The sequence below is a fragment of the Athene cunicularia genome, assembly GCF_003259725.1.
Source record: "Athene cunicularia isolate RWA chromosome 11 unlocalized genomic scaffold, athCun1 chr11_part1, whole genome shotgun sequence".
Taxonomy (NCBI): Eukaryota; Metazoa; Chordata; class Aves; order Strigiformes; family Strigidae; genus Athene; species Athene cunicularia.
The window spans coordinates 19,098,398-19,123,112 of record NW_020799113.1 but is presented as its reverse complement, the minus strand read 5'-3'; the positions used below and the strand labels follow the sequence as shown (position 1 = coordinate 19,123,112).

The 24,715-nt window shown below is 43.4% G+C and overlaps 2 protein-coding genes across 7 annotated transcripts in view; one reads left to right on the top strand and one right to left on the bottom strand.

Moving 5' to 3' along the window:
• The first annotated feature begins 401 nt into the window (after positions 1 to 401).
• KCTD19 (potassium channel tetramerization domain containing 19) lies at positions 402 to 15,686 on the top strand. Its single transcript, XM_026856982.1, is given in 17 exon segments — positions 402 to 425; positions 584 to 666; positions 668 to 795; positions 798 to 871; positions 2,495 to 2,627; positions 2,630 to 2,650; positions 2,967 to 3,026; positions 3,029 to 3,158; positions 4,052 to 4,101; positions 4,373 to 4,517; positions 4,549 to 4,596; positions 5,946 to 6,094; positions 8,870 to 8,973; positions 9,359 to 9,499; positions 11,442 to 11,527; positions 13,639 to 13,696; positions 15,030 to 15,686. Coding segments are annotated over 17 exon segments (2,091 nt in total).
• Positions 15,687 to 20,304: 4,618 nt separating this feature from the next.
• PLEKHG4 (pleckstrin homology and RhoGEF domain containing G4) overlaps positions 20,305 to 24,715 on the bottom strand; it is a 92,044-nt gene continuing 87,633 nt past the window's right edge. Inside the window, exons 19-24 of one of the 6 annotated variants that reach the window (XM_026856679.1) lie at positions 24,126 to 24,339; positions 23,457 to 23,573; positions 23,107 to 23,370; positions 22,377 to 22,573; positions 21,749 to 21,832; positions 20,305 to 20,567 (exon numbers count right to left, since the gene is read on the bottom strand). In XM_026856679.1, the coding sequence (XP_026712480.1) occupies positions 21,791 to 21,832; positions 22,377 to 22,573; positions 23,107 to 23,370; positions 23,457 to 23,573; positions 24,126 to 24,339 (834 nt within the window). In that variant the 3' untranslated portion in view covers positions 20,305 to 20,567; positions 21,749 to 21,790. Of the gene's footprint in view, positions 22,574 to 23,106; positions 23,371 to 23,456; positions 23,574 to 24,125; positions 24,340 to 24,715 lie in introns of all 6 variants that reach the window. The other 5 variants (XR_003399206.1, XM_026856677.1, XM_026856680.1 and 2 more) reach the window with 5 other exon arrangements.

The window sequence follows — 24,715 nt, the reverse complement described above, 5'->3', positions numbered from 1 at the left end:
CTCTGCTTAGCTCGCAGCCACGTGTGTGCTTATCAAACATCCTTTCACTGTGAACAATTATTTTCTTTCCTGTCTTGTCAAGAGAATTGTGACCCACATAGTAATAAATATCTGCACCTTAAAATAGTAACTAATGGTATAGAATGGTGTGTCCATAGCTAACAGGTTCTCTGGGAGGTTATGTGGCCGGTTATGCGGCATTTATTTTCATTTTATTACTTTTATTTGTATATTTAAGGCAGACATTTGTCAGGTTTCATTTGCTGTTCTGTGTAACAAACTCAGTATACATATATACCAGGTTGTTCCAAGATTTAACTATAAGTATTACGTTACGTGAAACCTTGCAATTTGCTGATTTGTCGTGATCCTTGACCATAAACTCATATTAACTAAGGAATATGCATGCACAAGTGAACAGGAAGGTAATGCTCTAGGTGATTTGTCCCATGCTTTATTTTCTGTCAAGCTACCACAGAATGGAAAATAAAATGCAAAGTCCAATGTAGTTTTAAAATAATATTGTTTCAGATTTTACAGGCTCATGCTTGCCTCTTGATATGTTTTCCTCTTCTGTTTGAAGGAACCAGACGGTGTTATGGAATCTGCAGAAGAGTTAATTAATTTTAATGTTGGTGGCTGATATTTCTCAATTCCCAGAAGTCGCTCAGTTTCCTGAATCTCTGTTGTGGGAAGAAGCTTCTGTACAAGATCAGTCTGAAAATCTAAGATTATTCACTGACCAAGATGATTTTGTATTTAGGCACCCTCATTATTACATGCAGACTTCAAGGTTGTTTTTTTCAGCTGTGCTGAATTGAATCTATTGTATGAGCAAGCATTAATTTTGCAGCTGACACCTTTACTACAGGTGAAGTGGGATATTCTATGTGGCTTTACCAGAATACTTTTTTCATCCTTAGATAATACTGTCTGTAGAAGGATGTCAAAGACTTTGTGAATATAGCTTTATCAATGCTGGTGATAGGTATCCAAACAAATAACTCATCTGCTTCATTTGATGAGTACAGAAAATGTTACAAATTTCACGCTTGACCTTTCTGTAAGAGCTCATTCAACAGTCACTACTTGCTTTTTTTAACTAAAGCTAAAGCAAGCAGAGGCTTTCATCTGCCAGCTGTTGTGCTTGATGACAATTATACTGCCCGATCTTGTTTCACATCAACCTTCTAATCCGAAGAGGGTGGGGCTGCCCTTTCTCTTGTTCCCTGAGAAGGTTCAGTCTGTGTGTGAAAACAAATGCATCCTAACAGGACATCACTGAAATGGGAAATGACAATTCTTCCTCTCCCCCTATTCAATAGCTGCATAAACAGAAATGTTAAATGGCATCCACAACGAATATTTAATTTAGATACAAGTATTTTTTATTGTAATTACACTGTAGTTTTGTATTGTGCCCAGTGACAGCTGAGTACACACTTCCTGACTGGATGGAATGTGTGGTTTTGTGCATTAATATTTGCATTTCTTCTAAGTTTAATCTAAACTCTGAGTTTCTTTTGGTTTCTGATACTTTTTCTTTTTTTTTTTTTTTTGGTGGAATTGTCTCAAAAATGTTATGACACGTTATTTTTAACTCAAAATATTAGCATTTTGCGTTTAACGTGAACACTTTTGGATTTTCTTTTAGGACTGTGTTGAAAGATGTAACATCCCCAAATAGGTCAGGAGAGGAAGACCACCAAACTTCAGTAGTCTGTTATATTAACAAACTGAACGTGATCACGTTAACATGGACCTGTTGTGGTATGGCCGGGAACACATTCCACTGAGCTGGAGCTCTTGCATTTTCTGGCTTTGAAGTGATTGTCAGTGTAACCTTATTAATTCATGAAGCTATTTTATGCATGTTCTTTAGATGTCATAACTATGGCTCTAAATTTACTTTAATATCCTACAGCACTATGTAACCATTTGTTCCAAGTTTAAAATAACCTGTTCATCGTTCAGTAAAATATTAGGAAATACGGACTTAATCATTCCTATCACTGAGCCAAACATCAATTCCTCTTTCTGATGATCGTTCATACAGTTTATTGTAAAGACGTTATTAAAAAGAGCCCAAAAGGTCTTTCAGGCTTTGTGTCGGGCTCTTGGCTATATCTACTGTTGTATACTTTTACATATGCCAGTGTGATGTCTTGAATTCCAGAGCCAGAATACAAGGAAGTGCCATTAAAGTCAGACATTGAAAAATAGTTGGCTTTTTTTGAATATACAGATGACTGTCATTTTATTACAAGTTCTCATAAATATTCTCCACAAGTTCACTCCAGTTACCTTAAGGTACCGAAAACTTAGGAATCTAATATATATTTATTCTTGTCTGTACACAGTATTCCCTGGCATATTTTAGTAGATGTGAAGTGCAGCATAGCATGGCTTGGACTCTTTCCCATGGCTGCTTTTGATTTTTGTATTAATTATTTGAATTCAAGTTAGTAAATAGAAAAACTTTGTGCCTTGACAGATTTTAGATAATTTGAAGGAGGAGAAATATAATATACGTGTCCAGCCTGCAGATACACCAGTACCAGTAGCCGGCACATCGTTTCTGAATTACTGGCGAACACAAGGATGTGCCAGCAAGCCATCAGAGAGTCCTCCAACAGCCCTGCATTCACAGGTAAGTGTCCCAAACGGACAAGCCTTTTCCCCACCCTTAGGAATGCCCACAGTCTGTTGTCAGTTGTTGCAAGCCAGGAATGTTTTAAGAGTCTTGCAAAAAAATTTTTGTGATTTTTTTTTTTTTTTAATCTTTATTTAAAAATAGGAAACCCCATGCAAATGCTTATTGATTTGTGCTGGGCTGTAAGACTTTACCCCTTGGGGAACATTAAATACACTTTTACTGGCTTTGCTGTACTAGTCAGATCTCCAAAGTGTATATCTGAGTTCCACTTTTCTTATCCCTTGAATTTTCTCTGATTTTCTTTTCCTAGGGTTACATGAAAGAACTCCCCTAGGGCTAGTGGATACATCCTTACTAGATACAGAACATGAGGCCATTAATGGTTTTTGCCACTAGATTTGGTGGCATATCTTGTCCTAGTTAATGATGTCAATTTGCTGTGGCTGCTTGAGAATGCAGCCCTGATCAAGTGCAAGTGCAGTGAGTTGCGCTTCACACATAACTGCTCTTTTTTATTATTATGCTGACATGTCTAAATATTTTTTTATATTAAACTGTTTCTGTCTATATTTGATAATACTTCTTTAAAGATCAGAATCTTTTAATCTTTTGGTTTGGTTTTGCTGTCTGCCAGCTGTACCGCCCTGTTTATCAGTCAAGAAACAAAGCCTATAGCGGGTGGCTCCCAGAGGACATGTACCTACATTTACCCACTTATGGCCCCACTTGTTTGGGTTTTATCAATCCACTGTTTTTCTGAACTAAAATGCATTAATGACATCAGGTACCAGAACAGGTGTTAACAATCAGTAATTAAGTTAGAAAAAGCTTACACGGTGACTCTAAATATCTACCCAATCTTCTATCTTTTCACTAGTAAAAAATCATGTTTCATTCATTAAGTAATCTTCCAGCTTCAAAAGAAGACAAGTACTTTTCAAAAGTATGGCAGGATCACCTGCCTCCTCCATCACCATAGTTATTTCATCCTCTGTGAACTTAGCTAAGATGAGGTAGATAATGGAATCACTACAGTTTTGCTCTGCCGGTCCTCTGATGCTAGCATATGGGAAAACATGTTTAAATGCACAGTGGGATGGACTGTGCCTAGGGGAGAAAAAAGCAGTCAAACAAACAGGAAACCTCTTACATGAATGCCTCAGGATGCTGTGATAAAACTGACCTAATGCTGTATCGAGTCTCCTCTAGCACAAACCTTGGGTTTAGGATTGTGTTTTCAAAGACAAAGCGTTCCCGTCTGTCCATTTACCCACTGTGCATGTGTATGTGAATAATAATTCTGAAGGAATTAAGACCCTATTATTGCTAGATCTGTGTAGTGGACGGAAGATGTCAACACACACTTCCTATGTTTTATTTTTACTTTCGATTTAGTTTTCTTCTCTCAGAGAAGATGTTGTTGCCTGATAACTTCTCTGACATAGGTGCCTTGGGGGAAGAAGTTTAATTCCGGGAATTCCTGTGTTTATGGATGCTGTGAAGATCTATAGAGGTAATAGAATGTACATAGCTATATATTTTCTTCCTTATATGCATTGGTTTTAATGTTATTTTGTGAAATTGGGTGCTTGAAATGGTAATTATATTAAGATGATCAAGACTGAGCTGAGTAGTCTTGGCAACTTGTTTTCATAAATGTTGAGAATTGTGGACAATATGTCAGTGATTATTAAGCACTGACCTTCTGGGGCGCAGTCGCGACCTCCTCTTCTTGCAGGCAACTGCTCCACGGGGATGGGGGACGGTGGGGGGCAGCAGAAGGGGAGTCCCCACTGCAGTCACCGCTCCATGCCATGGCACTGGGGCTGCTGGCCAACCACCCAGAGTCGGCTCCGGGACAGCACCCAGCTGTGTGGGCAGCACGTGGGCAGGAGCTGCCTGCGCCTCTCCGCCAACGGCGTCCTCTTCCAGCACACCAGGCATCCACCCCGCCTTCACACCAAGCACCCACCCCGCCTTCACACCAGGCAACATCAGTATAACTTTTTAAAGAATGATAAGCTATATAATGTGTTTGAAGTTGAAAAGGAGCCCTGTTCTCAGCAGCTTGTCCTTTAGTATTTGCAGTATTCATTTTCAGCAAAACTTGCAGGTAACTATGGAAGCTAGCAGTCTTCTATTCTGTTGTTAGCTGGTAAGCCTAAAATGCCAAAGCAATATATGTAAATATTTTAATAGTCACATGCTCATAAGATTTACCATGCGATTAAAAAGGTTTTCAAGAGCATCTCAATACCTGTGGGTACGAGTTTTTCTGAAGTCACAGAAAAGTCACACTGCTGTGCCTAGTCCAAGAAGGGATGTAGACTTCTGAATACTGGGTTTGAGCTCGGTTCTTTGAGACCTACTTCTCCTGAGTCTCTTTAACCAAGTAATAAGCGATAGAAAAAGAGAGAATGGCCTCAAGTTGCGCCAGGGAAGGTTTAGACTAGATATTAGGAAGCATTTCTTTGCAGAAGGGGTTGTTGGGTACTGAAATGGGCTGCCCAGGGAGGTGGTGGTGTTCCCATCCCTGGAGGGGTTCAAGAGTAGGGTCGACATATTGCTGAAGGATCTGGTGTAGTTGGGAACTGTCAATGTTGGGTTGATGGTTGGACTGGATGATCTTCAAGGTCTTTTCCTACCTAGACAATTCTGTGATTCTGTGATATTAGCATTATTACTCAGACTTACCATATCAGCGTACAGGTTTAAAAAAAGCCCTGTCATATAGGAAAATGAATCAGTGAATCATTCACCTGCTTGTTGTGATTTGAATTAAGAAAAGTAAACTAAAAGAAATCACAATGAATCAGTTGATTCAAGCCTGGCATGCAATGAGATGCTCAGCCACAGACTGAAAAACTTCCTGCACCTTTTAACCAAGTTTAAATCTCGAACAAACACACAATATCCAGTCTGTAAAGGATGATAGCATCTTGTCTGCACTTGCTGTTGGCACTAGTGAATGATCCAGTGTAGGACAAATACCATATTAAAAGCTTTATTCAAAACTATTGCAGATTATTAATTGATGACTCCAGTGCAATAGCTTTATTTGCTGATGTTGGATTGTTCAGGGTTCTCAATACAAAACTGATGTGGTAAGTTACAAGTAAAGCTCAGCAGGTGCAAAAATACATTTTTAGGGGAATTCGTATTTCCTGACTTGTACTCAGGAATTATTAAAAATAAGCAGGATTTTTTTTTTTTTTTTTATAAAAGGGATAAAAAGTTTAGTGATTTCCTCTTCTTTGGATAGGAATTTGGATATCATCCTTTTGGACAGGAATTGGCTGGGAACTGGCCGACTTCCTCTCACTGAAAATATTTCTGAAATCGAAGAGCTCTGTGCTTATTTCAACCAAAGGGACACCGCATATAAGCCAATGAAAGATGCTTTACAAAGCTGTCTGAAACAACAGATGCCAGCAGAGCGCAGAGATTTCTCAAGAACTCTTTCATTTTAAAATAGAATGAGCAGTGTTGCCTGAACACAGTTAATCAGTCAATGATCTACATTGGCTTTTGAGGGATTGTTACAGTACAAAAATAACCTGAAGGTCTTGCTGACTGACAGTGCTGGTTTTCCTAAGCTCTACTGCTACCCCGTTGCTTTATTACCTGGCTGTTGCTGATCAGTGAACACTGGAGCAGTACATTAGGTTCTAGGTGAAATATAGAGCAAGTCTTCACTGGATTTAGGTAGTACTAGTCATGGTTTTGAATAATGTTACTTGCTAAACTTGCCAGTCTTATTCATCACTGAACTAATTTGCTGAATCCAGTTCCTTTGAGCTTAGACCATCCAAGTTACTTTAAGCAGAATATGTTCTACCTTAAAAATGAGAAGTTTCTTTTGCTCCCATTTTTCTGGTGTGGGACTGTTCTTACAACCCTTGCTGTTGAACTAAGGAATCTATTTCTAAATTCCAGCCTAAGTGCATTCACAGCCACATTTAGCTCTTGCTAAAACACCTCTAACTTAAATGCTTCCACTTTGGCTTATCCCCTCTTCTCCTCTAATGCATTTATAGAAAAATCATGACGTCTTCTATCAGGCCTTATTGTGGCTTCTTAACAAGAGTTAATATGGTTCCCCATATAACCTAGGGATTTTTCTTTTCACCTATCCCAGTTTCCCCATTTTCATAGAATTTAGACCAGAAGAGATCTTTGGAGGTCTTTTAGTCCAACTCTCTGCTCAGAGCAGGGTCAAGTAGGTTGGGTTGCTCAGGACCTTGCCAGAAAAAGCTTTGAGTATCTCCAAGAATGGAGATCCTGCAGCCTTTCTGGACTCCTGTTCCAATAGTTGACTATTTTTGTGCTAAATAAAGTCATACATGGAATTTCCTGTGTTCCAAATTTTTTCTGTTGCCTCTTGCCCTAGCACATTGTACCTCCAAACCCAATATGGCTCTGCCTTTCCTAAACCTTCCTTGCTGTAGACAATAAGATCTTCCTCTAACCTGTTCTTCCTAAGCCGGTCCTTTCCACCTTTTCTGTTATGCCATGTGCTCCAGAAAAGAGAAATTTAATCACCCTTTGTACAAGGTAATCCAGTTGAAACCTCCCCAGTATTTTAGACTATGCTGCTACTAATTCTACTGGAGTCAGCTTCCCCGGTACATCCCACAGTCTCATTTGCAGTTCCCCATTCTATTTGTGACAAACAATCACTTTGTGATCAATGAGTGCAGATATCCCTTTTCCCCATCCAAGCACAAGCTTCTTGGTTCAGACTTCAGCTCGTAGGATCCTAAATGTAATCCCTGTAGCTAATTTGCATGTCTGTCTTCTTATTTTGTAGTAGTGACCTTACTTCTAGTTTAGTCCACCCTCAGGGTCCTCTGAGGCTTTCTGTAGGGAATGATTACTCTTCCCATTTTGGGCCATCAGCATATTTCACGAGAACAAGGTGAAGTGGCTGATGTTCAAAGTATTCTTCCCTGTCCCACGTGAAAAGTGTGTATGCAGAAAGGAGTGAATCTTATCAATTCTTAGGTAGAATTATAACCCTTGAGAAAGAGGATTTGATCTTAAATTGCAGCAGCAGTTAATGAAGTTTGTCATTGTGTAGGCTGGTGGATAACACATGCTAGAAAAAGTAACTGTGACTCGAATGTCTTAGCAGTTAATGATGTCTCAGTGGTACGTATGTTACGGAAGATAGATCATCCCATTATAGTAGCTACATCAGACGGGCATATGCTAGTTGGCTCATTGTTTAGAGATAGTAGAATCTATTTATATCACTATCCATAGCTCTATAAATAATTCCTGTGAGTGTGATTTGTCTGTATTCTGTAAAGGCCTGCAAAGGCTACTGTAAGAAACACAATTCTGCAGTCTGGACCCCCTTCCAAAGTTGGCTGTGTTTGGGGGTTCTTTTAAACAATTCTTTTGACTGCAAATGTATTTTGATTTTCCTAAAACAGTGTCCCAGAACTTACGGTCAGTAAATAGTAATGCAATCTATGCTATTAAAGATTTCAACAGAAACTTTCCTAGATCTTTGTTGCCGCACTGAGGTAAGACGTGGGCTGAACCCAGACTAAAATACATCCAAAGCTGTTGCACTATATCTGCTCTTTGCACATAAGAGCTCTCTGAGGCTTGCCCCTGCCCTGATACTGTCACCTTCAAAGGAAATAATGAAGTGGGACTCCTGGCAAAGATGGGAAATGATGGCAAAAAAGATTGCCCTGGAATTCCACCAACTTTATACTTGATGACAAGTTGAATCTTCACTTTCAAAGACCTTTCAGATTTTCCCCTTATTTCCATTACTTTGGAAATAAATTATTTATATCTCTGGCAACGTAACAGTATACTTAGATTCACCTGGTTTACGTGACATAAATGAGCAAACATGACTATGCTACTGCATACGGCCCTCAGGGTATTATTTTAAACCTATTGAGGCGAGGTGGTTCGGCTGCAGCGTGGATGGACCAGGTTGCCCATACTCTGACCTTACATCCTGACTTGCCTTTTGCTCACAGTTGCATATAACCCCTAAACAAAACAGGAAAGTTCCAGCTCTGTGTGCACAGAGTGCACTCTATTAATTCACTATCTCGAAAAATTATTTTTTGCAATATTTTGATGTAAAATCCAATATAATCTTATTATAGTATTTGTAACAAAAAAAAAAATTACTACTTGCAGTTATTTTAGTTGTCATTTTTCTATTTGTTACTCCATCCCTAGATGCAGACTGGACAGCGGAAGTATTCGTATGCTCACTCTATCAGACTGTATAAATTTATGTAGGAAGTAACTGGTATGAAACTTGTTTACAGACTTTATTGAAGGTATGGGTGATTAATTGTCTTTGCATTGCCTTCACATGAACCTTCCGACTCAGAATTTATAATTCTACAGACTAGAATCTATATTTCTAGTAGTAAGAATTATCAGAATGGTTTTGACAGGAAATCTTGGAATTATCAGAGCTTCACATGTAGACTGAGCATTTTATACTAGGAAGTATGTTCAAGTGCCTTGGGGAAATAAATCTTGGACCTCCCGAGAAAGTACTTTCTGGGATAATAATGTAAGTATTCTGACTAATTATATAAATAGACTTGATGAAACTGGTTTAATTCTTTTACTGAGAAAGGAAAAATCCTGTTTGGATTTATTTCTCCCTATAACTAATGCCAGAAATCTGGTCTTAATGTATTTTTATTTCTGTAGTGCCCAGAACTGCTGTCAAACGACAAGAAAGTTTGTTGGATCACATGTTGTCAAACTCTTCTGATCTATGGAGATGGGCAAATGTTTTGGCACATTTTCAACTTCCTAAGACTTGGGAAATTCATTTTGCCAAATGAATTTATGTAAGCAGAGTGAATGACTGTGCTTCTTTCATATGATTAGGTGGTTGTAGAGTAAGTAAGCATGAGAGTTTGTCTTCTGATTTTTTGTAGAGATATTGTGCAAAAGAATTAAGACTTTTATTTTTTCGTCCTGAAGTAAACTGTTCTATCTAAACATAAATTATCAAGCTTTAGAGATTGTGAGATGTTTTTGTTTCAGTGTGTATGTCTTTATTTTAATGATCAATACACCAGGAACTTGTACTGCAGGGTATATCACAGGCTGGTGTATTGTGTGCACAACTCTAGCAAAAAGGAAAATGGTTTTACTGATGGCATCGTTGAATCCATCTTCAGATTTTTGTCTTTTTATATGCAGGGACGGCAAAGTCTGCCTAGCCCAGCTGAAAAATACTCCATCTGCCCCCTCTACTGGTACCTCTGCTCTAGTGCTGAAAAATACATATTCCACAGCTGCAGCGGTACGGGAATGGATAAACACGGGGTGCCTACAAAGAAGAGGGCACTGTCCCTCCGTATACATATCAGTCCACTAGGTTTCTAAATCGTATCAAACATCAGAAATTGAGATGGCTTAAACCACCAGTTTCCTAAACATATTCCTTCAAGGTGTTTCACCATCCCTTTGGTGCTATGGCTTCTTGTAGCAGTGTCCCTGCTGCTTCTGCCACCACGACACGTTACAGCTCTTCCGCATTCAGCACTGCGGGTCTGCCTGGCCGCAGCAGAACTTTTGGTCTTTTCAGTCCTTGAAGCCCTTGTTTGCTGGATTGTTTCTAGTAGGCAAAATATATTCACCACACATCACCAGCTGATGTAATCATTTTTAGCACATTTAGCTGTATCCAAGAGGAGTACGTATTTTCATTCTTTTCCCCAAAGTCAATGGAAATGTTACACCAGTGGCTTCTTTGATATAATGGCCACTGGTTGCTTTCATGTCTGTCATCAAAGGCAAGGGGGCCAGATGTCAGACACTGCAGTTACATACACCAGCAAACTAAAGACGTCTGGGAATGTTTCTGGTCAATGAGGCCAGCTGCCTTTCTTCTACTGATCTTCTTTAAGCTCCCAGAGATGGTGGCTTCACTCTTCCTGTCCGCTGCAAAGAGTCCCAAGGAACATCTGAATGGCCAAAACATGTCTGGGAATTGTTGGAGGGAGTGTAAATTGGGTAGCACCAAGCACAACGCTAATAGCTTACTCGCAGAGATGATCGTGTTCTAGGGCTAAGAATATTTCTGGGAATGGTGGATGTCCTGATAGCCCATCAAACCCATGAACCTTCTTTATGGGATTCCCTAAAGAAAATGCTGTGGTGAATTTTCCACATGAGAAAAGGGTCATGTGTGTCACAGTGCAGAGTAGGATTCCTGCTTCTCAATATCAGCTTTTATCATCAATACCCATGGTTAATTAAAGAAAAGAAAAAAAAAAAAAAAAAAGGAATTTCACTTAACTAGAAGAGCAAATGCTGGAGAAAGTATTGAAATTAGCAAGTTTCACAAAGATTCAGAAGGGTGCTGCTGAACACCTCTGCTTCAGGAACTTGTTTATTTTGGTTATGCCTTTTAAAAATTGTGTTACCTAATTTTGGATTCCTGACATAAAATTCAGATTCTGTGAAAGTCAATGGTAGTTGATAGGAAGATTTCTATTTATGTCAGTAAAACCAGATATTTCTTTTCTCATTGTTTGAATGACAGATATGAAACAGCAACAAAACCCGCTAAAACTGGTTTGAAAAAAATGCCTTGAGTATTTTTCGTTATTTAAAATGATAGGCTATTTATCTGATAAAAGAAAAATCACTTGTGTGAATGCTTCTTTCATTCTGGATAGTGACTGCTTCAGCTTCCAAAATTAATATATATTTATAAAAGATAATCTGGTAAGATTGATTTTTAGTGATTTTGCTGTTCAGTTTATTTGCAGTTTACAAAGAATGGCCTCCCTTTGGTCAAGAAGCAGAGGAGTAACAGATCCCTTCTCTGTTAGAGGCTCTTTATCACTCTGATGCATACAGGTAGATAAAAATTCTTTTCTTTCTTTTTTCTATCATATAACATCCTTTCATCTGACCTAGCAGTGTCTGTCTCTGAAAGGACTGTCTGTCCTCTGAAAGGAGCACAACTGGCTCCTTTCTTTCTGAAATGCAGCCACTGGAGGATGACAAATTCCACTATCTTTTGGGCCACATTTTTTACCATCAGTTACTTGGGTTCTGGAACAGTAACAGAATAATCCTTGGCCAGCTCTCCACTAACCAAGGAAAAGGCAACTGACCTCCTAAGTCCAGATACTGAGAATATTGCAATGCACGCTGGAAATCACTGTACAGAGACACCAGACTGAGCAGAGACACTCTGATTTATCACCTTTGGCTTGGCCCTGGCTTTGCTGAGCCCCAGCTGTTTCTGCAGACCCGCTGGAGGATTCACCAGCACTGCAGAGTAGAATGGCACGTGTTCGATGCAGCATCACAGAAGAGGATTGAGATGAGCTGGAATTTAAACCTAGACAAATCAATGTTGAAAATAAACCATAACTTTTTTGTATATTAATTCATCATTGAACATTTTCTCAGAGACTTATTTCTTCACCGCTGATGGCTTTAAAAATGAGATGGGCTGGTTTTCTAAAAGATACTTAGCTATTAAAACAGAAATTGGCATTTGGTGTTACTGAAGACCTCGTAATTGCAGTGGTCTTCTCTGGCCTTATAAAATCTGTGAATCTGCAAACGCTAGTGTTTTGTTCTCTGCTGTGCTCATTAGAGGGACAGACAAAACATTAAAACATAGGCCTTTTGGAAGGCCCACAGAACTGATACATTTCAACTCCTGAATGCAGAGTACTTTAGAAGATGACCTCGCGTGGCCTTCTCTTCAGTATTTTCCTAACAGAGCTCTGGAAGTCTGTGTATTCTTACTTAGGCTACTCACAGGCGGTTTAGGCATTTTAAAGTGAAACTATATCCATTAAAATCTTCCCAAAAGACCCGGAGTCACTACAGCAGGTTCTGAAATACCAGTGTCATGGTCTGTTTGCATCAGGATTTTCAACCTCGTTGTACCGCCGTGGGCAGTAGTAGGACACACTAGTGGCAGCTACCAGTATGCCACCAGTGGTGACAGCAGGTCCTAGATTTTATTGCAGATCTCTATGAAAAAGAAATCCTAAATGTTATTCCTCCACTTCCTCATCCCAGTGCAGGAACCTCATGTTCCTATACCTGTAGAGCAAGGGGAGGATGTCAGAGGAACTCTGAAGCACTCTAGACATGAATGGCAAAATTCTATATTCCCTGGGAGGTTTTAGCTAAGGATCAGTTCTACTCTAACATAGACTCTTCCACTGCTCATCGGTTCTTTCCCATCAGGGAAGGTGTCAGCATCTCTATCATACACACCAAAGGCCTCTAACAAAGTAAACCAAGGGGGTTTGATTCCTGGAGTTCTTTACCAGGTCATCTGTCAGCTCCACAGGCAAGATTAGCACATCTCTGTCTATAGGAGACAGAGAGCAGCAGCTACTCTGTGCTTCCAGAGTTATTTCACCATTTCAGAAACTGCTGTGTAGCTCAGGCAGTCACTGTCAGGACTCGAGTTCCTTAAGTGGACTCAAAATTCAATTCTGAAATGATGAATGTAGGTGGTTAACCTGAATCTGCGTAACTTGCTCCCCAAAGTATCTAGAACCTCTTCATAAAAAAGAGAGAAAAGACTCAAAATCTGATGTCAGGTAGACATGGCTTACGTAAATCTATTGGTCAAGGTTTTGTGGATACTGGAAGAGATACAAGCAATAATTTTTATCTTCTGTGTACATGCAGTCTCACATTTCAGAAATTCTCATCACAGGCAGGTGATGGAAACTCCTGGTCCTTTGCTACCCTCATGTTGTGTACTAGTGATAACTGAACTCCTTTCATTCACAGTAGTTTAAAAGTAACTCGTAATAATAATGCGTGTGATATCCACAGATCTGATGGTGACTGGAAGTCCTGACAGCTGCTCTTTTTACAGGTTGACTGGATGTCACCCCAGAAAAGGTTCTGTAATCATTGTAATTATTCGTTTTCTAGATTATGGATCCAAGACAACTAATGTACAAAGAATTTTCTTTCCCATGTAGAAGATTAAGTATCATGTCTTGGAATGAAGAGCATGAGTTCAGCAAAGACCCAGAAGAAGTAAGATTTGGTTGTCAAAATACATTGGCGTAAAGCATTTCTAAAAGCAATTTGAACTAGAAAAGTGCCAAATTTAAATTTGCCAGTACCATCTTGCTTTTTTTTTTTTTTTCTCTCCAAAATCATCTACAAAATTAGTCTTGGAAATCTCTCTCTCTAAAAAAAGAACATCTTCATTTTAAAAAGCTGGGCTTTAAGCATCAAGAGGGAACAGAGAACGGCAATAGACATTCTGTTTGCATGTCACAAAACACGAGACAGCTCCTTCTATAAAGAGATAACTTAGGTTGAGAACCACACTTAATTCCCCAGTAGATTTCAAGGCAGGGTCCCTAGCTGAGTGCTGGGCTTTTATTTCTGTTTTTATCCAATGACTGTATACTGTAAAGTCATGCAGTCCAAACCATAAGGTCAAGATCCTCTGGTCTGTGTTAGCTTGGTTTAAACCTCACAAGGCCACAGTCTCTTGGAGCCTCCTTTTGGTCTGGCGATTCACATTCCTGGTGACTTAAGCAGTCCCTGTCACCAAAGAGTGGGAAGAGTTTTCATGCAGACTGCAGTGTGGTTTGGAAACTGGGACACCTTGCCTGGTCACAGGAGATAAAGGTTCTGATCCTGCTGGGCAAGGAGGACCTAGAAGGCAATTCTCCTGGTTCCTAGGTGGTAAAGATGGCAGCAGCAAGCTTGAGCAGTGCACTCAGGCAATTTAACATCCCGCAGAATCTTTATCTAGTCTTTGGAGTCAGTGGAAAGGAGAAAAGTTCTGCCTGATCAAGTCTTTGAATAGTTTTAGTCCTTAGTTGGACACTAGCAGCTGAAAGTTGCCTTCAGTCTTCTAAAGAAAGGAGAAATTAAGGTGCTATCTCTGTAACATTCACATCTGCTAACAAACTGGTCCACCCTGTAGCTTAGCACTGGTGTTCGTGTGGTGGAGTGGTTGCACAGCTTGCTTTAACTTGTCAGACCATCTTTCTTGTACAGAATATGCTGCTGTCAGGTCAGATAACCACAATTATCTTAGCTGTAGCATTAGCAGGGATGTTGAGGTGCTGCTTGTGTGCCTTGGCCACGCCAGTGTCCATCTTCAGGCTCAGCAAAACTCAGTGCTAGGAACTGAGGTGATTGAGGACACCAGCACTGAATTCTCGTGGCTGGGTTTGGGGAGCCTTAAGGCCCCACAGCCAGCACAGAAGTGAGAATGCATTTTCCAGGATTAAGAACTCAGTCCTTAAATACTTGTATTATAATGGGTAAAATACCTCAGTTATTAGGAAAGGCAGAACTTACACTTCTTTCCTTCTCAATTAGAAATAACATTTCACTGTATTTTTAGGTGTACTCATGTGCAGCTGTGGATTCCACAAAATGCTGTATTAATATGTGGAGTAATACAAAAGACCTGAAGGGAAAGCAAGAGACCAGTGGGGTGAAGTATTCCGAAATGATTTTGCAGGTTAAAGGGATAAAGCGGAGGAACCCACTTGGAGGATACGACACATGCTCGGACAGGCTGGTAAACTCCAGCTTTTACAAACATTTGGGAAGCCCTTCGAGGAAGAGAGGAATGAGAAGCAGTTTAACAGAGAAAGTAGAAAGTAAAGACTCTGCAAGTCACATCCAGAAATTAATTTCCCTGGTAAAGGGATGGGACACGGTGAGCTCCAAAAGGTGTGATTTTCAGCACGTGAGAACATCTGACAGCAGTATCCCAGGGAGTGTATCTCAGTGCAACACTCCTGAAAAGGACAGAGGTGTCAGAGCTCCTGTTGCCTCTGCTCCTGGAAAAATAAGCTTTACAATTCAAGGGAATGATCACATTATCCAATGTGAAGTCGGGGCTGAAGGAGAGCGGCTGGAGAAGTACGTGTTCACACAGAGTTTGCCAGTTACTCCAAGGGCTGGAACGCATCAATGCAGCACCATAAAAACTACTCCTGCAGTAGGAAACGATGCAGAGAATGTAAACAGGGAGCAACCAGAAGGTAGATGAATGCTTGGTGATTATTGTTTTCAAAAATGATGTGAGTAATTAAATAAATGACTTGCATAAATAAGTTACTTTGATTGTGCTGATGAATTTCAGTGAACAGTCTCAGCCCTTTTCTTGTTCTTCTGCTCATAGGAAGTTTTTCCAGTGAAGGAAGAAAAAAAGCCTTGCAAATGAAACTCATCCTTCTAACGACAGTGAGTTGATTGCCAGCTGCTAAGTAGGGGATGGATTTTACCGCTTGTTTATGCAGAGTTTAATACTAAAAGTGTGCTTGCCAGAAAGGTGGAGCAGCTTTTAGCTTCACTGGCATGAATGAGTTGTTCTTTCACTGCCCCTGTTACTCTGCCTTTAGAGGTGGGCTTGTTGGATGTGCTTAAGTGATCCAGTTAGTTACAGAAATCTCTAAATTTAGAAACCTAGAAGATTCCACAGGCACATGTAGGAGTTAAAAAAAAAATGACTCAGACAAGATACTAAGTGCAAACTCAAGATAATGCAGTGAAAAATCTCAGTCCTCGACTAGTTCTGACACCCTGAGAAGGATGTGATTTACCCTGTACCACTGCCACCATGGGTAGCGTGGCAGGTTTGCACAGAATTATTGGCAAAGCAAAATGTATTAATAACAATTGTGGATGGTTTTGTTACTATAGCAGTGCAAGCCAGGTTATTATTTTCCTAGGAAAAAACCCTCTTTCACATTCCATGAAAGAATCCTGGACTGAATTATGCTTGGGTTCCTCTAAGCAGTACGTAATGGTTACTCTGTCTGAATTTTCCATGTGAAAGAGGGAAGTAGAGAAGACATGTAATGTTGTACCTAAGATTGTAAATTATTTGGTGTAAGATTGTCATTTGCTTTCTAGTGGTGTTTCACCTTTCCTGGCAAAACATCACAACAGGATGAAGACAGAATGAGGCATAACACATAGGGATCTGGTGTACTTGGGAACAGTTAATGTTGGATTGATGGTTGGACTGGGTGTTCTTCAAGGTCTTTTCCAACCTAGACAATTCTGTGATTCTGTGATAACTTTGAAGAGAAGATGGCAATACTAGGTTGGTACTTAAAAATGGACAAATGTGTTTGTCCCATTACTACTGATAGAGGCCTAGGTGTAAAATTCAAACTGTATACCTTCACAGAAATAAGGGATAGCAAACAAACCGTCCTTGTTCTGGCATACCACAGAAACGTAGGACTGATTCTTGAAGTTAAACGTCCTCTGGTTGTATAAACAGTGAAGAGTGTTGTTTGCAGTGGCCAGCTGGTTGCTCCAACCCATCAAACACTGCCCAAAGGTAAGGAACTGTAAATAGCTCTAGGATCTTGCTGCGGAGCTTTTGTCATGAAAACCATTCTCTGTCATGGTTTCTTAGTTCTGACTAGCTGAGTAACTAAGGTTATCGCAGCTGAACTGCTGCTTACATCTAATTCTTCAAAACAGCTGGACAGCAGCTGCATAACCTAGCAGGGGCCTTGAATATTTACTGGTGGAGCTCTTCAATGCGTCAGGAAAGATGCAATGATCTGAAATCCATATTCAGTTTTTATTCAGGCAAACTCTTACGCTGAGCTGAGATTTGAACACCGGCTGTTAGGACTCAGGTGCAGAAAAACCTTGGACAGGAAAGGCATTAAGAAGGCCAAAGGCTGGATAACTGAAATGGTGAATGTTGAAACCTGAAACCCCCTTTTTTTTTTTTTTTTCCCTAATCCATTTGTGTTCTTTCAACTATTCCTTGGAGATACAGTTTTTCTTACCTTTGCTGTCCCGCATGAGGACATATTCTATGCCAGGAAGAGCCACTTTTTGCTGACGGATGTCAGTAAGCTAAAAGGATCCCAAAGAAATCCCAGCCAAAGTTGGGATCCTTGTGACCAGGCTGTGGGTAGGTACAAGTTTCTAACAGCCTGGATGAGCCGTAGCTGCTTGGCTTCCCCAGGCCATCATCAGTGTGTCAGAAGTTAGAAACTGGGCTCATCCCCTTCGGCACCAACTGCCCTGCTGCTCCGGTGGCCACGGCTGTCACTACGCTGGTGTCACATGGATCAGATCTGTCGTGATCTCAACCTCTCAGCACAGACTGACTAATGACACGTATAGCCTCAACAAAAGTTTTAAATTCTGCTGCTCATTTAGAAAATGCCCACAAAAAGTGGGCCAAAGATTACTAGGGTTGCTAAGAAACAGAAAGAGTCAGGGGTGCTGCTGTGATTTGAGGGTGGGCACAGGTTTGTGCTTTTTCAGTTCACCCTGGCCTGGAAAAGCAGCCACTGCCTCGACTGTTGGTCTGCAGAGGGTTTGCTAGATCGGTTTCATACCTTGCCTTAGAAACATAAGTTCACAGACCATTAATAAAAATTTAAGCCAGCTGCTTTTTTGAAATGTTTTTATGTTCTTGTGGCAGGGAGGGGGCACACCTCACCTGCCACTTAAGGAAAAGCCTTTTGCTCAACTTTCTTTTAACTTCAAACAGCAACCTTGTTTAGTCAGAGATTTTTGTAGTAGCTGCCACCTTCTGTCTCATTTCTTACACTTTTATTAGTGAGCTGTGGGGTTTATTTAAGAGAAGATGATGCTTTCACACGACCAGGCTGCAGCTCTGTCCCCAGGCACCCGCACAGCTGCTGTCCCCTCCTCTGCCCACCTCGTCAGGCCAGTTTCCCACCCATGGCCCAGGGTTCATCCCACTCCTGACTGGTGTTGCAGATGAACCCTCGCCCTCAGATGATGATTCCCTGTGAGAAAATTAGAAAATGCTGGGCCAGCAGTGGAGCAAAAGCACGTGCCTTCTCTGGGGCCTCATTTAGCCAAAATGAACAAAAGAATCCCTTCATTCTGATAACAGATTTGTTAATATTATTTGCCTGATAAAATCAGAAAAATAATCAGGGGTCTTCATGTTTTATTTTAAGCCCTTTGCTATTCCTGTTTTCACACCCCTGCAGCCCACCGTGTGAAGGAGGGTGAGACACCACCACTTTCAGCCCAACAGCCTGGTTTAGGTGCCCAAGGACAACCCAATCCCTCCTCTGCAGCCCTGGACCCCTTACTGAAATCAAGATACAACGCCAGCAAGATTCATATAAAGAAAATAACCTTTATTAGACAAATCAATCAAACCCTGAAAAAACAGTATCAGGTAAACATTACTAAAGGTTTTTCCAGTAATGTAGAAACCTTTGAAACATGTTCCTCTTGTTGCATTAGTAAATTCTCTCCCTCGTGACATGAGCTAGTGCTGTCTCAACAGCCCCAAAATCTTGCATTAACTCAGCAATTATTTAAAAATAGTAACTTCTAAAACCTTCCCTGTGCAATTGTTCCCCACACAATTTTGTACATAGGTGTCAAACTGCATTCTCTTTGCTGTCTAAAAAAAAAAAAAAAAAGAGCATCCAGCTTATTAAACAAGTGTTTTATGTACAGTACAGGAATTTCCAACTTGGAGGAGCATGGTCTGTGTGTTGAGGGCAGCTCAGGGGGGTGAGGTTTGACATTCGAGACTGGAGCACCGCACTGGCAATGGCTGGGCAGCTCCCCCCCTCACAGCAAGTTACTGCTCCATCATCTTCCTCAGGCTAAACGTGACGCCACCGCGCTCACATCTGGGGGAGCTGCATTTACAGCACTTCATCAACCAGGAGTAAACAGGAGCTTGGCAGCAAGTAACTACAGTTTCCAGAAATGCTAATTTTAATTTCCTCTGAGAAGAGGGAGGGTGTCACAGGCCCAGCGAGCTTTGATGTTACTCACGAGGACGCAGCCTTGGAGCGCAGTGCACGTTTGTCCCCCAGTTAAGCCGTGCTACTTCAGACAACGTGCATTTAAGATTCAGCATTATAATCAACCCATTACACTCAAAACCTGTCAGTCTCGGATGCCACCACCAGCCAAAGCTCCTCAGATGAGCCACAGGGGTGGGACTGAAGTACCTGGAGGGGTGCTGAGGCAGAGGCAAAGCAAAGAGCCAGGCCCTGTCACCCCAGAACACAGGGCGCCACCATGACAGGGCACACTGGGGTCTAACTTTGCAACTGGAACTGGGCCCAACGGGGACAGAGACCTGCCATGGGGACAGCGGCTGCGCGGGGAGCAGAGCCAGGGGCTCGTGCCTTCTGTCCTGCCAGCTCCTGCCTCCTCCTCGCTCCCAGCACAGTCTGTCTCCACCCAGGGAGAATACCCTCGGGATTTACACCATTTAGCTGGCAGGGGATTAGTGCAGAAATTGCACAGGGAGAGCACAAGAGCTGACAGATGGTTAAGACAGATAAGCTCAGCACTGAGGCCCTGGAAGAATCATCTGAAGAAATGATTCACTGTAACAATGGAATTGCTTTTATTAAAACAGAAGTGTTAAGCCAAGAAAATAAATTATTGCTATGATAGACATATTTAGGACATAAGGAAGGACGTTAAATCTTGAGCTCCAGGTCAATATAACCCTGAAACAGAAAGTTACACTACTTTTCTTAAATACCTCAGTTTCTCTTCATGCCCTTCCAAAAACTTTATAAAATGTGCAGCTTACAGAACAAATAGTAACAGTCACTCGTAACAAAAATCTGTACAGCTCATAGCTTTGAAAATAATACTTTTTTTTTTTTTTCCTCCAAACTGCTATGTTACTTATTACTCATAAATATAGGGCTAACAAGTTTTGAATGCCCAAGGTCCCATCCAACACCAAAGCTATTATATGTCATTGACAGATACTTTCTTGGGACTCCCCCCCCAGCCAGAGGTCAGGTTTGGAGCTGTGTGAAAGCGCCTGATTATGTGTAAAAAAAAATAATGTATCTTCACGGGTGAAGACTGTCTCCTTCTGCTGGTCAGAGGCCTGGGGTCTTCGGTGAGTTTGAAATGGCAATCAAACCTGGAACACAGCACCGTGCAATGGGTTAGATTGGCTGCACTCCTGCCATGTGGCAGGATCCCACAGGTCCCTCTGTCCAGGCCAGCAGTGATTTTGCAAAACGTTTGAAAACCACCGTTTGTCAGAGGTGCATTTTGGTGGGGAAAGAATGTTTTACTGAAGAGCTTTAACAGGGGAAGCATGGCTCCTCCTCGATGCAGTGGGCTGCCTCTACACCCCAGGCCTCACCCAAAGGCTCTGTGAAGCCATTTCCAAAGTCTTGTCTGTGACACACACCCCCCCCCCCCCAAAAGGGGCTCTGGACCTTCAGTTTTAACCTTGGCTCATTCTGTCTGCCTGGTTACAAACTCCTGTACCTGCAGATCTCAAGTCGTGTGCTCGTAACACCCCCCCAGCACCAAACCTCCTCACCACCCTGTGCCTTGGCCATTCCAGTCCTAGTCCTTCCTCTCATGTTCATACCCCTCTGCTCCCTAGGAAAAAGGGGGCTCAGTCCTAAGGCCAGAGAGGAAAACGCTGAGTCTGAGTGAGCTGTGACGTGACTTCCCAAGGGCTGCCACCCACACATGGGATGCCCTGCTGTGAACCTTGCAGGGCTCAGCCCTCCTCAGAACAAGAGCGACTTCCTTGCAGACGAGGCACCCTCCAGAAATCAGTAAGTGAAGTACAGGAGCAACATCCAGCAGCTCCCTTGGGACATCCAGACCCTAACCTAGCAAGTTCCTCCTCCTGGCAATGTGCAGTTTCCTTTGGAGGTTCAAAGGAAACAGTGGGATAAATCCAGCTTGGGGAGAACACCGTGGATCCCCCAAAGCAGTTCAGAGAAATTAAGAGCAGGATTCCAGCAAACAGCCACAAGAAACAGATTAGTGGTTAGACAGCTGGGCAGCATTTGGGGGGAAGCAGCTCATCTGAACACTGATGACTGGGTGGTGCTCAAGCCTCAACTACCTGAAATGACTTCGCTTCTTCAAACCAGGGAGGCTGACGGCTCCACAGGAGCCGCCCCTGTGGGAGCTGGTCTGCTCTCACTTGTTGAATGAGAGCCCCAGAGACCTGTCGGGAACACACGGAAAACTTCTCATCGAGAAGCAGAGGGTGAGGTTCTCCTGACTCAGCGCTACTGACAAACCTGACCAGCACTCAGAGTTGCTGGAAAATCCCCCACAGGGGCTACTTACAACAACTCCACTTCCTTAGGCGGTATACGTGTGCAGAGGGGCTCACACTATTGTCGAGGGACTTATGGTGACCTGGCCTGCTTTCTGCAGAGGAGAGAAGCCAGCATTAGTACAGGGTTAGAGGACAACAGCATCAGGACACGATCTAGTGGGAAGGGAAGCAGCTGAGAGCTCTCAGAAACATAAGAGGAGACACGCTGACACCTCAGAGCAACAGGCTCCCACTCCTCCATCTCATCGCTCCCAGAAGGCCCAAACCTCCCAGGAAAGGAGCTCAGCAGCATCGGCAGCAGAGCTCCACCCATCCCAGGAGGTTACAAATGTACCCCAGCCCTTGACAGCATTACAGCTCCTGTGTGTGCATCCCCTCCTGGTGTAGCCTCCAGCACTGCAGGTCCTTCCCAGGACACCTCCTCAGGGCCACCCCTGGGGAGGCTCTCTCAAGAGATGGGCTTCCACCCACCCCAGAGGTGGCAAGTCTCTGCGAGAGGAATGGTCACTTCCCCACAGTGACTCCTAGCCCGAAAGCAGCATCTTCAGCCCCGCCATGAGAGGCAGCAGCTTGAACCAGGGAGGCAGTTGCAGGAACAGGCAAAGCGAAGAGAGTATTTTGGCTGCTTGCACTTACTGCAGAAATGTACTGGCTGTTTGTGAACCTGGGTTTCTCCTCCATTGCAGAGCTGTGTTGGGAGCCTAGGGGCATGTAGGGGGGTGAGCCCATCTCTTCACAGAAGCTTTCTTGGGGGATGCTGGAGACACAGCCACTGTCGGAGCCACTGGAGCCGCTGCCTGACATGCAATGCGATGACTCTGAGCTCTCTGTTGCTGAGGGAAGAGAGGAATTTGGTTTACATGACTGAGCCACATACATTTGTTAACTTATCTGTTTGCAGAGGCACTGGCCACACAAGCCCACAGAAAAGCCACCCTCCTGTCTAGGCCTCTTTAAAGCCATAGGCAACAAAATAACCCAAGGAAGTGCAGCAAATGATGCTGGAGATTGATGTAGACTGGCTAGGAAGTTCACGCAGGGGAAGCCAAGGGGTCACTGGACTACGCTGTAAAGAGGGAAGGACAGAGTGCCTCGTACCAGAGGGGCAGAGACACGAGCACTGGTCTCCAAGGCCAACAGCAGCCCCAGTTTGCAGCACCAAGCCTGCCACAGGGATGGCTGCAGATCAGCGGGCACTTCATCAATGCATCTGAGCTAAACTCCCGCCATGAAAGCTGAGACAGAGCCAGCATGGAAGGACAGGGCCCTCCCTGCCCCAGTCTGGGTACAGGACAGGGACTGTGGCGACGCCAGCGAGGCGAGCCTGGCTGCGTAGCGCAGGGTGTGGGGACGAGCCCATACGTACTCAGCGATGGCTGGCTGCTTGTCTCGTGCTCCAGCTCGTCTTCCTCGATGCAGGTGCCGATGTCAAAGGGGCGGCTGGGGGCCAGGACACCTGGCAGTAGAGCCTGGTCCAGGTACATGTGGAGGTTGAGAGGCCCCAGCAGGGAGGAGGAGGAAGGACTGTAGGCTGCGGGGGTGCTGCCAGCAGAGAGCTGCGCCTGTGTCCTCTTGTACGGGTTGGAATGGTCAAACAGAGACACGGCGATCGATGCTCTGGTCCTGGCGCCTGACGGAAAACATACCAAAACCCTCAGCAGCAGTTCTGCCCAGCTCATCACGTGGAGCAAGGGGGCAGGCAGGGCTGGCACTTACCTCTGCCTTTCATGATGTAATCAATGGCACGGTCATTGATAGCTGCCTCGCTGGGCTTGATATCCAGGAAGGGCTTGTTGCCCACGCCCATGGAGACCATCTCCTGCATACGGATTTCTGGAGAGGAAGAGACCCAGAGCCACATTGTGAGGTTGACCCAACCCTCCCCCACAGGCACTATGCAGCCCCAGGCCAGAGCACTGCTGGACTACTGAGATTAGATCTGTTCTCCCATTGCTCTCCAGTCCTGAGGAGTCCCCAGGGATAAGCAGTCATGCCCTGCTCTGGCCATGCCACCTACAAAAGTCCTGCCAAGCGGGAAGCCTGGGGTGGAGAGGAGGGACTCAGCCAGCCACCACTCCAGTAGTGGCCTAGATCACTGAGAGAGGAGTGAACCTTTGAGGAACAGAGCCCACGCTCACAGGGTGTGGAACCCTGTGCTAATATCTCCCATTTCTCTCACGGAGTCCAGGCAAGTGCCTACAGTCACACAGAGCTTGGGCTGGCCAAGTTCCCTGGGGATGAGGGGCAGGGAAGGGACATGTCCAGCCAAGCCCAGCACATGCTCCCAAGGCTGCATGCTGGCACACAGCTGCTCACGGCACAGAGCTGCCTGTAACAGGCTCCAAACCTACTCAGGACAGCATGAGCCGAACAGGACTCCCGCACCTTTTGCGGCACAGACGCCCCAGGAAGGAATCACACCTTTATTGCGGGCTGCCTGCTGCCACAGGATCTTGGCAATGTCACTGGTCCAGGCCTGCTTAGTCTCAGCTGAGCTGGCCTGGAGGATGTAGGTGTCACTGGACTTTCGCCTTCGGAACCAGATCTCAAAGCGCAGGCCACTGTCTCCAGAGTTCTCTGTCAAACCAATGTCTGCAGTCTGCCAGAAAAACGAAGAGCAAAGCATCAACTGGGGCTCCACCAGGAGCAGAAAGGGTAAACTCCCCCTGCACCCTGTGCTAGAGCTAACCCCAGCTCAGCAGTCCCAAGGGGAAGAGGAGCTCCAAAGAAGAGCAAGTACAGTCTGGACCCAGCTGAGCAGAGACAGCCTAGGCAATTCCCAGTGCTTCATCCAGAGTCAGCACCACCTCCCTGCCACACACTCTGCATCCCTCAGCAGACCTTGGCCCCACATCTCACAGCATGGAGGGGGTTCAGGCATTAATGTGCAAAGTATTCCCTTCTGGCTTCACTGCTTGCCTTGGAAATGGCTTATTGGTGGTGGGAGCAGTTCTGCTGAAAGTGCTTCAGCTCTC